This window comes from Theropithecus gelada, chromosome 1 (assembly GCF_003255815.1).
Source record: "Theropithecus gelada isolate Dixy chromosome 1, Tgel_1.0, whole genome shotgun sequence".
NCBI classification, from domain to species: Eukaryota; Metazoa; Chordata; class Mammalia; order Primates; family Cercopithecidae; genus Theropithecus; species Theropithecus gelada.
In genome coordinates, this window is record NC_037668.1 from 158990732 (window position 1) to 159007538 (window position 16807).

The following is a 16807-nucleotide window of genomic DNA, read 5'->3' on the forward strand; positions in this document are numbered from 1 at the left end:
CCTATTAATGAGGGTAAAGGCTCAGTTTAAGCTGTTCTCTGCCATCTGGCCTTTGTACTTGGGAGACTAAAGCCACCCTGGACATTTAAATGAGAGAGATTTGCACTCTCTCATTTTTCAGAGCCTGTGCTACAGCAATCATGACTACTTTTGGATAAAGCAAAAGTTCCCTAAATAATATACCCATGGTATTTTTCTTTTCTTTTCTTGTTACTACACTGCCCAACAAAAAGAGCTTCTTCCAATCTCGTCGAGTTTGCACCACATTCTAGAATAAATGGAACTGGATCATTCTGAGAACTATATTGTAAAAAGCAAATATTCTACTTTAAAGAACACACTTTTTTTTTTAGACAGAGTCTCACTCTGTTGCCCAGGCTGGAGTGCAGCCGCACGATCTCAGCTCAAGTGATCCTCCCACCTCAGCCTCCCAAGTAGCTGGGATTATAGGCACGTGCCACCACGCCTGGCTAATTTTTGTTTTTGTAGAGGTGGGGTTTCACCAGGTTGCCAGGCTGGTCTTGAACTCCCACACTCAAGGGATCCACCCACCTCAGCCTCCCATTACAGGCATGAGCCACTATACCCAGCCAAAAGTACACATTTAGGATAGAACTTGAGCATACTTTTGTTCTGGAAGAGGACAGAAATAGAGGAAGGGACAGGAAAAAACAAACAAAACCCAGTAGTAATGAGTGAGTTTCTGTCCGTTCTCCACCCTTCTAAGTAGGACACTGGCTTAACAACTAGTTTTATTATCAGCCCTCACTGTTTAAATCTTAGCAGAGAAAAAGAAAAGCTGTTGAAGAGAATAAAATTAAGAAACATAAAGGGGAAAACAACTGATTATCACCAGTTTCTGGATTTTTAGTTTTCTTCTAACTGAAGTTCACTCAGATCTAGGGAATAGCACTAAGCTTAAAGTGAAAGTAGGAAAAAATGTGGCACACTAAGGTGGCAGGTGGCTGTAAAGAGAAGAGGGAAGCATTTTAAAACTGTAGTAAGGTTTACCCGAGAGTGACTACTTTTATAAGGAAGAGATTCTATGAAAATGCAGCAAGGAGGCTGGTCCGTGGAGTACCACAAAGCTGGGGAGCTGCCGTTTTCATGCTGATTCTCTATCTTTAGCATTCTGGGTCAATTGTGGCAGAGAAGCTGTTTTATCTTCCTTGGACACAGGAGCGGAAAGAAGGAGGGATGCATATGACTCAACTTTTAAATCAGCACCTTACAGGGTTATTTGGTAAAGTGGTAAGGCTTCTGTAAAATGCTTTGAGTGACTAGGAAACAAATCAGAGGCAAAATAAGAACATAATAACACCAAACATCAGAGAACTGAAGGGAAGAGGAATGAGTCACTGAAAACCAGGGACACCAATTGTCCAGGTCACCAACAGCTTCCTGGTGCTCCCCCACCCCCGAGTCTGCTGTGAGCTCTTTCACCTACGATGAGCCTAGAGAATGCCCTACTGGGGTAAGGGACCTAGCATTGGCTTTCAGCCACAACTAACACCATATCCCAAATTACCCTTTCCAGAACAGACGCCGAGGAACACTAGAAGTGAGTAGTAGTTGGGATACATTTTTTGCTACACCTTCTATCTTGAGAGAAAGAGATTTAAGCCAATAGTATAATACATCAGTTGAAATACCTCTGACGATAATAACAAAGATGCATTGACCTATAAAAAGTCATTTAATGCATATTCCAGATGGCCAATACAAGCTGGTTAGGTAATTAGCCCTTAAAGAATTCCTTTATAGTTATATAAAAATGTTTTGTCTTGTTTAAAAAAAGTCTAGTCTAACAAAAACATCCACCAATGGGCTTGCAATTTTTCCATCTGCAGGTTTGCAAGATCATAAAAATACATACATATGCATCTCTGGGCATATCTCTGTCCACTAGCTAATCAGTTTTGGCAACACACTGCATAGGGGTATACTACCATTGGTTTCTGACATTAAGTTAGCTTTAAGCTTATTAGCTATTCCAACAACTGGAGGCAGCTTAGAACCCAATCCCTGGAAAGCACTTGCAGGATTAACTATCCGTTTCCCTGACACCTTGTCTATGGTGGTGAGAGGTCTGGGGACAGACTTGCTAATCCAAGGGTGTCTTAATGCTTGAGCTGGGGTCAGGCGGGCAGAGGGGTCCCAGTGAAGACACCTTTTCAAAAACTCTATAAACAAGTAGTCATCACACCCTTTCAGTGCTGTTCCCCAGTCTTTGCTGCCCGGGGGACCCCGCTTTTTACCCCTACGTGAGCGACCCCCCACAAGCACAACCCTCCCATCTGCCTGAGTAGTCACAGAGCAGTAGCGGGGTATGCCCTTGGAATTAATAAAGTACTTGGCACGTTTGGATTGCTCCAGAAGTTTTGGTGGTGGCATCCCTAGAAGCTCCATCATGCAGGCCAACTGGTCTCCTTCATCCTCTCCAGGGAAGAGAGGCTGTCCTGTTAAAAGTTCTGCAAGGATGCAGCCAAAACTCCATATGTCAATCGGTGTGCTGTAACGGCTTCCTAAGATGATTTCTGGAGCTCTGTAGAACCGAGACTGGATATATGTGTAGAGCTTCTGGTACTCGAAACAGCTGGACCCAAAGTCAATGACCTTGGTTGAACTGCGCCCGTGGTGTTTCAGGAGAATGTTTTCTGGCTTCAGATCGCAGTGAATAATCTTATTTTTGTGGAGGGCATCCAAGGATTGCAAGATGGACTGGGCAAACTTGCGTACCAACTGGATGCTAAAACCCTGAAACTTGTTTTTTTTAATCAGCTCATAAAGGTCTATGCTCAGCAATTCAAAGGCCATGCAAACATGGTTCCGGAATGTGAAACTTTCCAGCATGTGGATAACGTTCATACTACCAGTTTTATCCTGTTTTTTAAGATGCTCCAAAATCCGGATCTCCTCAGCTGCTTGACGATGAAAGCGCTTCTCATTGCGCACCATTTTCAGGGCCACGTACTGCCGCAGTTTGTGATCATAGACCCTAGCCACCTGCCCAAAACTCCCCTTGCCAATAATTTTCAGCACCTCATATCGATAAGCTAGATGGTCTCGAGGTACATGAATGTAGGCCCCATCTGCATCATCATACCCCCCATTATTGGGACCACCAATAACTCCATGTCTTTTTTTGGCATTTGGACCTACAAAGTAAATTTCTGGATAATTAATTATTTCCAGCTTCTCATAGGCAGTGAGGTGGTGTTTATATTGCTTCAGGGCTTGTTCTGGAGTCAGAGGCACCACTTTGGGTGCCTTGGATGAACTGTTGGATTTTACTGTATTCAAGCAATCTGAACTTTTACCCTGAGAAACAGTAGGAGAGCATTTTTCAGAGTCACTGATGCCATCTGACTGAACAGTATTGGATTTTCTGTTGCCAAATTCTTGAAACAGCTGTTCTACCTTCATCTCACCTCCATCCAAAAAGTGCTGAGTATGATCTCTTATAAACTTCTCAGTGGTCATCTATGAAAGAGACAATGAATATGTTAAAGTCATTAAAGACATCAGAAAGATGGAAGAATCTTCCCTCCTCTAACTGAATAACATCAAAACATATCCAGTCATGTTTACTTTAAGGTTAAAATGATCCAAAAAGGAGATAAGAAAAGCAAGAGTCTCTAGCAACTTATATTAATTTTCAGACTGCCTGAATATTGCAGCCATCCCTAATCCCCATACATGCCTTGCTTTGTTCAAGACAAGATGGTGTTACCATGCCCCCCACATGCCAGGTTCCTCCTTACAGATGTGTCCTTGTACTGAGAATCCTTCTACCCCTCATCCCCTCGACTCCTACATTCCTTCAAAGCCCAGTTCAATTCCTCTCTCTTCCACTTAGAACTACTCCAAGCCCATACTAATTAACCTCACATCCTAACTGCAGTTTGTCCAGTTTATGCCACATAATTTGGTACTTGATTATGTATAATATATGCACTATCTTACACTGTTTACTAATTGTTTCAAGTATCTTCCCAAATCTTAAAGACAAATAGCATGGTCAAAATAATGCCTACTGAAGTGTAAACAGTAAGGCACCATCAAGTGACAGAAGCAGAATTTGAACCTAGGTCTTCTGGCTCCTATTCCAGGGCCCTTCCCATTAATATAACTCAGCTCCAGGTTCTCCCAGCATCTGTAGACTAGCAGGGCTGAATGTTGACTGTGGTCTGGAATCAACAAAGTGTTCAATCATACACTCCCAGGTCCCCATATAAATTACTGCAGCCTTTTAACTTAGTTCATTGAATCACAAAAGCTCTAAGTTAGAGAGAACTCTGGAGATCAACTGGACCAATTCTTCAAGTACCTGGTAACAGTGAGGGTCCAAGGTCCCTGGGGTGCTTCTTAAAAACTATTCCCCAGCAAGAGCCTACTTGATTAAGGAGTACCACTTCTTTCACTAGGTTTTCCACAGTCTTCTCCTGGAAGGGACAGTGACCCACAGAAAAAAGCTCTACTTACTCCTCTGAATTAAGATTCTTTGAATTGAAACAAGGTTTTTTGAAATAAGATGGAGGAAAAGAAGGACAAAAACAACCAAACACCTAAGTAAAATTAATATTAATTAATATTAAGAAAAAAGGGTGGGTGCAGCACACCAACATGGCACATGTATACATATGTAACAAACGTGTACATTGTGCACATGTACCCTAGAACATAAAGTATAATTAAAAAAAAAGAAAAAGAAAAAAGGGTAACTGTGAGATGACAGGCACGTTTAATTGGCTTGACTGTAGTAACCATTTCACTACCTGTATCAAAACAATTATATTGTACACCTTAAAAAATAAAATTTTTTGGCTGGGTGTGGTGTCTCACGCCTGTAATCCCAGCACTCTGGGAGACCAAGGCAAGTGGATCACTTGAGGTTAGGAGTTTGATACCAACTTAGCCAACATGGTGAAACCCTGTATCTACTAAAAATACAAAAATTAGCCGGGCATGATGGTGCATGCCTGTAATCCCAGTTACTTGGGAGGCTGAGGCACGAGAATTGCTTGAACCCAGGAGGTGGAGGTTGCAGTGAGCCAAATCATGCCATTGCACTCCAGTCTGGGTGACAGAGTGAGACTCCGTCTCAAAAAAATAAATAAAATAAAAAATAAAATAAACAATGTGGCCAGGCATGGTGGTTCATCCCTGTAATCCCAGCACTTTGGGAGGCCAAGGCGGACAGATGACTTGAGGCCAGAAGTTTGAGACCAGCCTGGCCAACACGGCAAAACTCCACCTCTACTAAAAATACAAAAAAACCCAAAAACAAAAACAAAAAAACAAGGCCAGATGTGGTGATGCATGCCTGTAATCCCAGCTACTTGAGAGGCTGAGGCAGGAGAATCACTTGAACCTAGGAAGTGGAGGCTACAGTGAGCCAAGATCATGCTACTGCTGCATTCCAGCCTTGGCAACAGAGAGAGAGACTGTCTCAAAAAAATAAAAAAAGAAATCAGTGAAAAATATTAAGAAGGGGCTGGAAAGATAAAAATGTTAAATCTGTTGTTAAAAATAAAAGGAAGTCTAGGATACTTAAAAGAACAACTGTTTTTCTCAACGGACCCTGAAGAATTATGTCCTTTATCTGTTTGATAATTTGAGAGAGCCTGTAGTATGAGGAACAGATTAATTCCAGAGGAGCTCTGGGCTACAGTTATAATCTCTAAAAATGTAAGCTAAAAAGTGGTCAAACCTTTAAAAACTAGAAATTTTAATATAACCTAAGCAAAACAAAAATTGTATTTATAAATTACCAAAAATAAATAACAAAAAACAATATTAAAAAACATAAATGACAAAAATTTAAGTGTTGGCATACTTCAGACAGCCCCCGTAATTCAGTTATAAAAGTCCTTTTAAAAAATCATTTAATCAATTTAAATATTTATAGAACACTTATAGTTACATCATGTATTATATGATCTTAAAGTCAACAAGCCAGTTCAAATGTAGCCACAGCTTGGCATTTAGTTTTAAAATAAAGGGGCCAGATATTGCCCAAGTACATACAGTCTCTCTGATACCAAAATAGAAACTATCACTGGTCAAGAAAAGAAACAGGCCTGCATATAGAATCTAAATATTGGCCGGCCGCAGTGGCTCATGCCTGTAATCCCAGCACTTTCGAAGGCCGAGGTGGGTGGATCACCTGAGGTCAGGAGTTCGAGACCAGCATGGCCAACATGGCGAAACCCTGTCTCTACTAAAAATACAAAAATTAGCCAGGCGTAGTGGTGCGCACCTGCATTCCCAGCTACTCAGGGGCCTGAGACACGAGAATCACTTGAACCAGGGAGATGGAGGTTGCAGTGAGCTGAGATCGCACCACTGCACTCCAGCCTGCCATCTATCAGGGAATAAATCTGGTGGAACTAGGAAAAGAATTTTAATTGTTTGGTTTTAATTAGATTTACATAACAAAAACAAACATCTACAAGCATCTTGGCTAGTTGTCCTTAAAATCTTTACTACCTAACTTTAATGCATCTAAATATTTACTGCTGAAGTCTCTGAAACACATCCTGAAGAAACAGGGAGTCAGAAGGCCTGGGTTGGGGTCCTGGCTATGCTACTTAAAAGTTGTAGGTCCAGCTGGGTGTGGTGGCTCACGCCTGTAATCCCAGCACTTTGGGAGGCCAAAGTGGGCAGATCACCTGAGGTTGGGAGTTGGAGATGAGCCTGGCCAACATGGTGAAACCCCGTCTCTACTAAAAATACACAAATTAGCCAGGCATGGTGGTGTGTGCCTGTAATCCCAGCTACTTGGGAGACTAAGGAAGGAGAATTGCTTGAACCCAGGAGGCAGAGGTTGCAGTGGGCCAAGATTGCATCACTGCACTCCACCCTGGGCGACAGAGCAAGACTCCTTCTCAAAAAAAAAAAACACAAAAAAAACTGTAGATCCCTGTTGCCTTCCTGAGCCTCAGTTTCTTTATCTGCAAGATGTGGATAATAATATCTGCTTGTAGGATGTTGTCTAATTAATAATAATAACTTCACCAACTATAAAATATTTAAGACACTGGTTACAATTCAGCAAAACTCTCAATACATTGAAGTTTAAGTTCCTATACACCCTTCCCCTTCCCCTTTTCTCTCTTCTCTCTCTGGTGGCTTCCTCCATTTCTCCAGTCTGATCTCCCTCCATCAAGCATCTAGCACTAACTACACCTTCTGCTCAATGAAGGCCCCCACAATAGGCCTTCGCTTAGGATACACGGAATTGCCTCACCCACTTTCTCCCCACATAAAACACACTTTCCACTCGCTATACAATGGACTGTGTTACCTCTCCATGGATATTTGAACTTCAACAGAAGATCAATGCCCTAACCCAAAGGAATGCCTCTAGGAACTGCAGTCACCAGTGACAAGCTGTTAGGAAAGGTTATTTGTGGTGCAGGGTCTGTCCCTGGGAATTTCCCCTACTCTGCTTACATGTAAGGCTGCACTGGCTCTGAAGGCCTTCATTTCTGTTTGTGATAATGAGAGGGTCTCAGGTACACAACATAAATAAGAACAGATACATATCAGAAATGTAATTTCCACGGAACTATTACAATAATATTAATGATATCATTTGGAGTCCCTGATTCATGGTTTTTCCTTAAGGTAAACCTAAATTTCTCTCCTTGCAAAATAAGTCTTACTTTGCCTTTGGGAACCACACAGAAATGTCCAAATTTCAAGTAGGAGCCCTCTGGATACTTAAAAGGGGCTGTGCTGTCCCTGTCTCCACCATTCTGTAGGTTTACCATCCCCACTACATCTGCCTCACCTCACCCAACATACATCAGGCTTCCTCACTCTCCTGTTCACATTCGCAACATAGGCTGCACTTTATGTCTCTCTTACAGCATGCTCCAGAACCAAGCAGGCTACGTCAGTGTAGTCCACCATCAAGGTCATCTTCTCCAGTGAATCTGGAGAATTCTGGGAGGTAATTTTTCCACACAGGGAGGGGTTCTCTTCTTTTATTATTATTATTACACTTTAAGTTCTAGGGTACATGTGCACAACCTGCAGGTTTGTTACATACGTACACATATGCCATGTTGGTGTGCTGCACCCGTTAACTCGTCATTTACATTAGGTATATCTCCTAATGCTATCCCTCCCCCAGCCCCCACCCCACGACAGGCCCCGGTGTGTGATGTTCCCCACCCTGTGTCCAAGTGTTCTCATTGTTCAATTCCCACCTATAAGTGAGAACATGCGGTGTTTGGTTTTTTGTCCTTGCAATAGTTTGCTCAAAATGATGGTTTCTAGCTTCATCCATGTCCCTACAGAGGACATGAACTCATCCTTCTTATGGCTGCATAGTATTCCATGGTATATATGTGCCACATTTTCTTAATCCAGTCTATCATTGAGGGACATCTGGGTTGGTTCCAAGTCTTTGCTATAGTGAATAGTGCCGCGATAAACATACGTATGCATGTGTCTTTATAGCAGCATGATTTATAATCCTTTGGGTATATGCCCAGTAATGGGATGGCTGGGTCAAATGGTATTTCTAGTTCTAGATCCTTGAGGAATCGCCACACTCTCTTCCATAATGGTTGAACTAGTTTACAGTCCCATCAACAGTGTAAAAGTGTTCCTATTTTTCCACATCCTCTCCAGCACCTGTTGTTTCCTGACTTTTTAATGATCGCCATTCTAACTGGTGTGAGATGGTATCTCATTGTGGTTTTGATATGCATTTCTCTGATGGCCAGTGATGATGAGCATTTTTTCACATGTCTGTTGGCTGCATAAAGGTCTTTTGAAGACATTTCATATCCCTTGCCCACTTTTTGATGGGGTTGATTTTTTCTTGTAAATTTAAGTTCTTTGCAGATTCTGGATATTAGCCCTTTGTCATATGGGTAGATTGTAAAAATTTTCTCCCATTCTGTAGGTTGCCTGTTCACTCTGATGGTAGTTTATTTTGCTGTGCAGAAGCTCTTTAGTTTAATTAGATCCCATTTGTCAATTTTGGCTTTTGTTGCCGTTGCTTTTGGTGTTTTAGTCATGAAGTCTTGCCCATGCCTATGGCCTGAATGGTATTGCCTAGGTTTTCTTCTAGGGTTTTTATGGTTTTAGGTCTAACATTTAAGTCTTTAATCCAGCTTGTATTAATTTTTGTACAAGGTGTAAGGAAGGGATCCAGTTTCAGTTTTCTACATATGGCTAGCCAGTTTTCCCAGCACCATTTATTAAATAGGGAATCCTTTCAGGGAGGGGTTCTCTTCTTAACTTTCTTTCCTTTCCTGTAAATAACTCAAATACTGGCCTGAATCAATTACATATCAAGTCTGATGAGCTATAAATAAAACATTCCTTCCATTGCTCTAAAAAAATCTAGTGTTCACACATATTAAAGTATAATTGTTTTAAAACACTAAATATTTCCCCAAATGCCCATCAATCAAGGAGTAGATAAAGAAATTATGGTATATATATGCACATATATACACGTGTGTGTGTATATATATACATGTATATATGTGCATATACATGTATATATGTGTGTATATATATACACGTATATATGTGCATATATATACGTGTATATATGTGTGTATATACACACACACACACACATATATATATATCTCATAGAATACTACTTATCCATAAAAAAGAATGAAGTAATGGCATTCACAGCAACCTGGATGGAATTATTCTAAGTGAAGTAACTCAGAAATGGAAAACCAAACATGGTATGTTCTCATTCATAAGTGGAAGCTAAGCTATGAAGAGGATACAAGGGCTTAAGAATGATACAATGGACTTTGGGGACTTGGGGGATGGGGTAGTAGGGGAGTGAGAGATAAAAGACTACACACTGGGTCCAGCATACACTGCTCGGGTAATGGGTGCACCAAAATCTCAGAAATTACCACTAAAGAACTTGTTCATGTAACCCAAACACTACCTGTTCCCCAAAAACCTATTGAATAAAAAAACACTAAATATTTCTAGTCTAGGGTTAGAATTGCAATAACCAAGCAATGTATATGATTGACTCTACGAAGTATTTTCTTAACCATGTAATTATATCCAGAGAGATGAATAATGTCATATTTATCATGTTTTATTTCATAAGAATGCTTCATATACCCTGCTAATTTGATGGGCTTCTGGCATTTCAAATAGAATCTCCTACTACATTAATCAAGTTTTAAAAATCTTGCTGAGAAATTCAAAAGGAATATCCTTCTCACTCAGATATAAAACCCTACCTTTTCCCCGGCTCCCAAACCCTAAATCCCTGCAACACAAAACTTAACCCAATAAAAGTCAGTGGGGCAGATATTTATAGTTTACCACGAGAACATAAGAGCCCCTTGAATAAAGGACGCTAGAAAACTTTGTAAAAAGGGCAACAGGATCTCGGGATAGAGTCATGGCATAATGAAATGTAAGTGGCACCAAGAGGTCAAAACGCATTTTTTTTTTCCAGCAAAATGAGTAAGGACAGCCGGGTGCGGTGGCTCATGCCTGTAAATCCCGCACTTTTGGGAGGCTGAGGTGGGCAGATCACCTGAGGTCAGGAGTTCGAGACCAGCCTGGCCAACATGATGAAACCCCATCTCTACTAAAACTACAAAAATTAGCCAGGCATGGTGGCAGATGCCTGCAATCCCAGCTACTCGGGAGGCTGAGGCAGGGAGAACTGCTTGAACCTGGGAGGTGGAGGTTGCAGTGAGCTGAGATTGCGCCACTGCATTCCAGCCTGGGTGAGAGAGTGAGACTTGATCTCAAAAAAAAAAAAAAGAAAAAGTACTGGGCGCGGTGGCTCACACCTGTAATCCCAGCTCTTTGGGAGGCCAAGGCGGGCGGATCACGAGGTCAGGAGATCGAGACCATCCTGGCTAATACGGTGAAACCCCGTCTCTACTAAAAATACAAAAAATTAGCCAGGTGAGGTGGTGGGCGCCTTTAGTCCCAGCTACTCGGGAGGCTGAGGCAGGAGAATGGCGTGAACCCGGGAGGCAGAGCTTGCAGTGAGTGCCAGTGCACTCCAGCCTGGGTGACAGAGTGAGACTCCGTCTCAAAAAAAAAAAAAAAAAAGAAAAGAAATGAGTAAAGAGTAAAGACATCTTTACGCGAGAAAGACATCTTTCTTCTTGCTCCCCTACAAAACTGCTATGCCGAACACCATGCAGTAAGAAATTCATTTTTGATCCTGAAACATACAAAATAAGTAACCTACTGGAAGGTAAATAGCATTGGCTAACTCTGAATCAAAGTTAAAATGACTTGGCCAGGCGCAATGGCTCGCAGCTATAATCCCAGCACTTTGGGAGGCTGAGGTGGGCGGATCATGAGCCCAGGAGTTCAAAACCAGTCTGACCAATATGGTGAAATCCTGTCTCTACTAAAAATACGAAAATTATCTGGGCATGTTGGTTGGTGCCTATAATCCCAGCTGCTTGGGAGGGTGAGGCAGGAGAATCGCTTGAACCCGGGAGGCAGAGGTTGCAGTAAGCCAAGATAGCGCAAGTGCACTCCAGCCTAGGCGACAGAGTGAGACTCCACCAAAAAAAAAAAAAAAAAAAAAAAAATCAAAGTTAAAATGACTTAAAGTCAGATGTTAACACTTCAACCCAATTGCAAATAGTTTCCTATAGAGATGAGCCAATTGGCAGCAAGTAACCAAGCAATCTGATGGGCAACACAAGATGTATATGGTTCTGAAGTTCTTAGACATTTTGACATATTAAAGAAACAAACTTGCAAAGAATGGAAAGAAACCCCACTACACTCCAAAAGGAGACAAAAAATAGGGTGACCAGCCTTCAAGATATTTTTAGCTCACGTTTTGTATACTACTAGTGCTGAAAGTGGGGAAAAGGGCCAGGCACGGTGGCTCACGCCTGTAATCCCAGCACTTCGGGAGGCCGAGGGAAGTGGATCACTTGAGGTCAGGAGTTCGAGACCAGCCTGACCAACATGGTGAAACCCTGTCTCTATTAAAAATACAAAAATTAGCTGGGCGTGGTGGCAGGCACCTGTAATCCCAGCTACTCAGGAAGGGTGAGGCAGGAGAATTGCTTGAACCCGGGAGGCGGAGGTTGCAATGAACCGATGTCACGCCATTGCACTCCAGCCTGGACGACAGAGTAAGACTCCATCTTAGGAAAAAAAAAAAAGGAAAAAGGTTGATTTTAAGCAAAAACTGATGACAACAGGAAGGACTATGAAAAATACAAGTGATTTTTCCATATAGAAACAATTTCAGGTCTTAAACACAGAAATGTGAAAGAGAAATATTACAAATGAGTCAATTCAATTATTCAGTTTGTTCATCTGATAACATATGCAGCAAATTTTAAAGTCATAGGATAGCCTCTCCTTGTCATGGAACTTGGCCAAACCCTGCTCTGCCTACCACTCTACGCATGCCGAGGGAATGTGAATTAATTTTATCTTAAGTTAAAAAAAAAAAAAAGCTGCCAGGCGCGGTGGCTCATGCCTGTAATCCCAGCACTTCGGGAAGCCGAGGCGGGTGGATCACGAGGTCAGGAGTTCAAGACCAGCCTGACCAACATGGTGAAACCCCGTCTCTACTAAAAATACAAAAATTAGCTGGGCGTGGTGGCGCGCACCTGTAATCCCAGCTACTCAGGCAGCTGAGGCAAGAGAATCACTTCAACCTGGGAGGCAGAGGTTGCAGTGAGCCAAGATCATGCCATTGCACTCCAGCCTGGGTGACAGAGAGACTCCATCTCAAAAAAAAAAAAAAAAGGCTAAGTGTCGCAGTCCCAAACTGTGTTAATTACCATCTATCTATAAAATGGTTCTCTTTAGCATACTAATAAACGAAGACTACATTTCCATCGTGCAGGGGAAAAAAAACCCTGCAGATCTATGAATTCCGAGATGTTTTCTGTTTCTTATTTTTGTTAAAAGGAGCCTTTGTAATACTAGGTGTATATTATCCTATACAAAAATAAGCATTACCTACATAAAAGTAGCATATTATTTTTTTCCTAGTGCTATATATTTATCCCAGTGGAAACTGAAATAAAAAGGTGAGCTTCTGGCCGGGCGCGGTGGCTCAAACCTGTAATCCCAGCACTTTGGGAGGCCGAGGCGGGTGGATCACGAGGTCAGGAGATCGAGACCATCCTGGCTAACATGGTGAAACCCCGTCTCTACTAAAAATACAAAAAACTAGCCAGGCGTGGTGGCGGGCACCTGTAGTCCCAGCTACTCGGAGGCTGAGGCAGGAGAATGGCGTAAAACCCGGGAGGCGGAGCTTACAGTGAGCTGAGATCCAGCCACTGCACTCCAGCCTGGGTGACAAAGCGAGACTCCGTCTCAAAAAAAAAAAAAAAAAAAAAAAAAAAAAAANAAAAAAAAAAAAGGTGAGCTTCAAATTGAAATCATTCTGAAAAGCTAAATTTGGACCACAGACGTTGTTATTTCAAAGTCAAGAGGAATCAAAAAGAAACAAAAAAAAAGTCTGGTAGTCAGTGATACATAAGTGTACTTGAGCATTAAGTAGCACTTCCTCCTTTCCAAAACAATTCATGTACAAAGAATTACTTCTTTTACTTACATTTAGTCTTCTGGGTGGAGGTGGTTCAGAAGGATTGCAGAGCACATTTGAACAGGGGGGACATTTGGTTTCATCTATCATCATGAAGGTATCATAGACACCATCCCCCAACCTAGTTGAAAGGATTACAGATAAAATGTCAGTAACTGAAGAATATAAAATCCTGTCTCTTAACTGCTTCATATCTGCTACAAGGAACAGTAATAGAAATAAAAGTCTACACTACATTTTGGCACTGAATATAAACAACTGGGGTATTTGGAAGAGGAACAGAGGAAACTTTTGTTTTTCAACTTTTGTTTTTCAAGGACAGCATTTCTAGGTTTTTATTTTAAAATAGTTGAAACAAGTCTCTCTGAATGTTGTTAAAAATAATAAGGACTATCAGGAGGATCTCATAATAACTTACTACTTGAAAATAAAGTCTAGTTTGAATCTGAAGTTCATAGAGAAAAAAAAAGACCAGAAAAAACTAACAGAGGTAATAGTTTTTCAAAGTCAGAGACTTGGATTCTAATCTCAGCTCTAACACTGGCTGTGTGCTACCTTCTCCTCTGAGCCTGTCTTCCCCATGTTAATGGGAAGACTAGCTCCAGTCTATACACTTCTGGGTCTTACAGGCAAGAAATAAAAAGCCTTTTTAAGGCTGTCTTCTCTTTATTAGTTTACTTGCTTACCTACTTACATCTACCTAACTTGTAGAAAAATACAGTTAAGTACTACAGCAAACACTAAAAGGATGCTCTAAAATATAAAATGTAATGAATTTACTTCTCTTTCCACTTCATTTTCTGGTGAATGGTGGAGGCAAAATTCTAAATGATTAAGGATCACTTCTCTGTTCTTTAACACTGTGGCTCCACCACTGTAAGGGAACACAAAAGACGGAGAGGATTTATTTCATCCACAAGATGGCCCTGAATAATGTATTTCATCTGCTACCAAGAACACGGATTTCCCAGTTACACACATCAGCATTTCATTGTATCATTTTACATGATACACTATGAATATAACAATGACGATGTTGCAGAGGAATAATTTGTTTAATGTCTTTTAAAATATCCTGGAATATTCTGGTCACCTTTAAAAACTGTTTTGTGAAATTCGTTCTAGAGTTTTATTTATAGATGTGTTATAAAAATACAAAGGGGAGAAAACCCTACAAATATTTTTGGAATGCTCTTTTTAAAAACATGCTCACATTCTGATAGAATTATTTATATTTTTAACAGGCAACGGCTTCACTGACAGAAACCAAATATTCTGAATGTGACTGACCCTTTGCCATAAGCCTGATAAAACAAACCAGAACAGGCGTCCACATTTATAAAGAAAAAGAAAACGTTCAAAATTGCTTAGTGACTAACAGCCAGAGGAAATTAACAAGAGTCTGCATGCAAATAAAGCGGGGAGCAGGGGTCTCTTTTCTCCATTGAGGTGTAAAATACAACGCAAGGTGGGGAATCTCTCAAAATAGGATCCGGAAAAAGCCGTACCCAGCACAGCCCACAACCTGCACATCCGAAGCTAGACCGCACCCCTCACAGCAAACCCCAAGAGTTCAGCCCTTGGTTATCCGCTCTAAGCAACAGGGCTTCTTTCCAAGGTATCGCTCCCGGTCTCTCCCCGTTTACTAAAAAGCCCCACAAAAAGTCCTAGTTTTCGTAATCCCTTACCATATACCCTGATCTAGGGTTTCACGGGTATTCCAGGGGTGGAAATTCTTCTTGCTCTAACTCCTCTCTAGCCCCCTCCCCCGCGCCCGGTGAGCCAGGGATGGGGGGAGGGGGCCCTGACGGAGAGGAGGTTGGGGGAGGTCCCGGGGAGGCAGTCAGACCCCTGCCCTCGTCCCTCCTGCTGAGGGCTCACTCTACCTCCTCCCAGCCCCCAAGCTTCGCTTGCCAGCGCCAGCCGCTCCCTGAGGCGCCTCCAGCCCGTTACCCCGCGGCGCCGTTACCTTCGCTGCTGGGGCGGGAGCCCGGCCCCGGGCGGCCCCGCATCCTTCCGCCCAGGCCCGCGAGCTGTGCCTCCCATCTGCTAGCTCGGGACCCGGCGCGGGGAGGGGCGCCAGTTGGAGGGTCCGGCCGGCCACGCCACCTACGCCGGGACGGCTGCCTCCGCGGCGCGACGCTCCTACGGGGACTCTCGGCCAGACACTGCAGCTCAGCGCGCCTTCGCTCCCAACTGGCCTGGGCTGGGTAGTGGGGAGACGCAGCTGCAGGGGCGGGAGGGGGAGCGGTCTGGTCGCCTAGCAACCGCGGCACGCCCCCGGGAAACGCCTCGGCGCAGCTGCGCGCTGACGCACGGGGGTGGGGCCCGTGGCCGGTACAGGCCACGCGGCGCTCCTAGCCGGTGCTAGCGCTGGCGCGGGAGGTGGGAGGCTGGAGGCGGGAGGCTGGAGGCGAGGAGCCCGCGGCCTAGGCGCCTCGGGTTCCCTGGCGCGAGCTGCGGACGGACAGAGGGGTCCGGCGAAGGAGGGGTGAAAGTAACAGCCCGCGATCTCAGAAGGGCTGCCCGCCCCTCACGGTCCGCGGTCCCTTAAGTAGCATGTTGCATCCTGGAAGTTCTAAAACCTCCCGCTTCAATATGAATTTTAAATTAAAGAAAACATATGTGTATTGTTTTAGGCTTTCCCACCACGGGGACGACCCTCCCGGGGTTTGTGAGTTACATAAGAAAGCAATAATAATAAACCCATTTATTGACACGATGCCTCCATTTATGAACATTTGATATCAGTAACCGAGGTACCCGACGGCTTTCGTCTTTTACAGACTTAGCTGGGATGCAGAATAGAAGCTGGGCCTTTGTCTGACTCCCCTGCAACAGTCAGCCACAGACGGGAAGACAGCGTAGGAAACTAAGGCCAGAGGAGCCGCGCTTCCTCATGAACGTGAAGCGGCAAAGCCTGAACTAGAAGCTTCTAACGCCTAACCGTCCTCCTGCCGCACCAGGACCCCTGCGAGGCCCTTCCTTTTTCCTTAGAGTGCGTATATATGTGTCTTTTTCCTTTTCTGATGCTAAGACACCTTAGAAACACCAATGTTAAGCAGATTTCCATCGTTGGAGGTTAAAACACTCGAACACAAGTGTTTTCTTGAGTGTGGCATCCAGTCATGTTTTGTGGGTTTGTTTGTTTAAAAAAAAAAAAAAAAATCCTGGAAGATGGGTGGTAAGAACCAGAGCTTGTAAACCCACCAAGCACGAGGCGGTCGGACTGTCCAGATT

General features: G+C 43.1%; 1 protein-coding gene across 7 annotated transcripts; it reads right to left on the reverse strand.

The window, feature by feature from the left end:
* Nucleotides 1-992: 992 nt before the first annotated feature.
* On the reverse strand, nt 993-15782 carry DYRK3 (dual specificity tyrosine phosphorylation regulated kinase 3). 7 transcript variants are annotated; one of them, XM_025363717.1, is made up of 5 exons: nt 15482-15538; nt 14348-14441; nt 13577-13688; nt 7459-7493; nt 993-3483 (listed from the first exon to the last, which is right to left on the reverse strand). In XM_025363717.1, exons 4-5 carry the CDS (start codon nt 7489-7491, stop codon nt 1906-1908), a joined length of 1611 nt encoding a protein of 536 aa, XP_025219502.1. In that variant the 5' UTR covers nt 7492-7493; nt 13577-13688; nt 14348-14441; nt 15482-15538; the 3' UTR covers nt 993-1905. The 7 variants fall into 7 exon arrangements, with proteins under 7 accessions (XP_025219502.1, XP_025219495.1, XP_025219484.1 ...); XM_025363710.1 differs by lacking the exons at nt 7459-7493; nt 14348-14441 and adding an exon at nt 12005-12122 and having other exon boundaries at nt 15537-15769; XM_025363699.1 differs by lacking the exon at nt 7459-7493 and having other exon boundaries at nt 15093-15762.
* Between the last annotated feature and the right edge of the window lie 1025 nt (nt 15783-16807).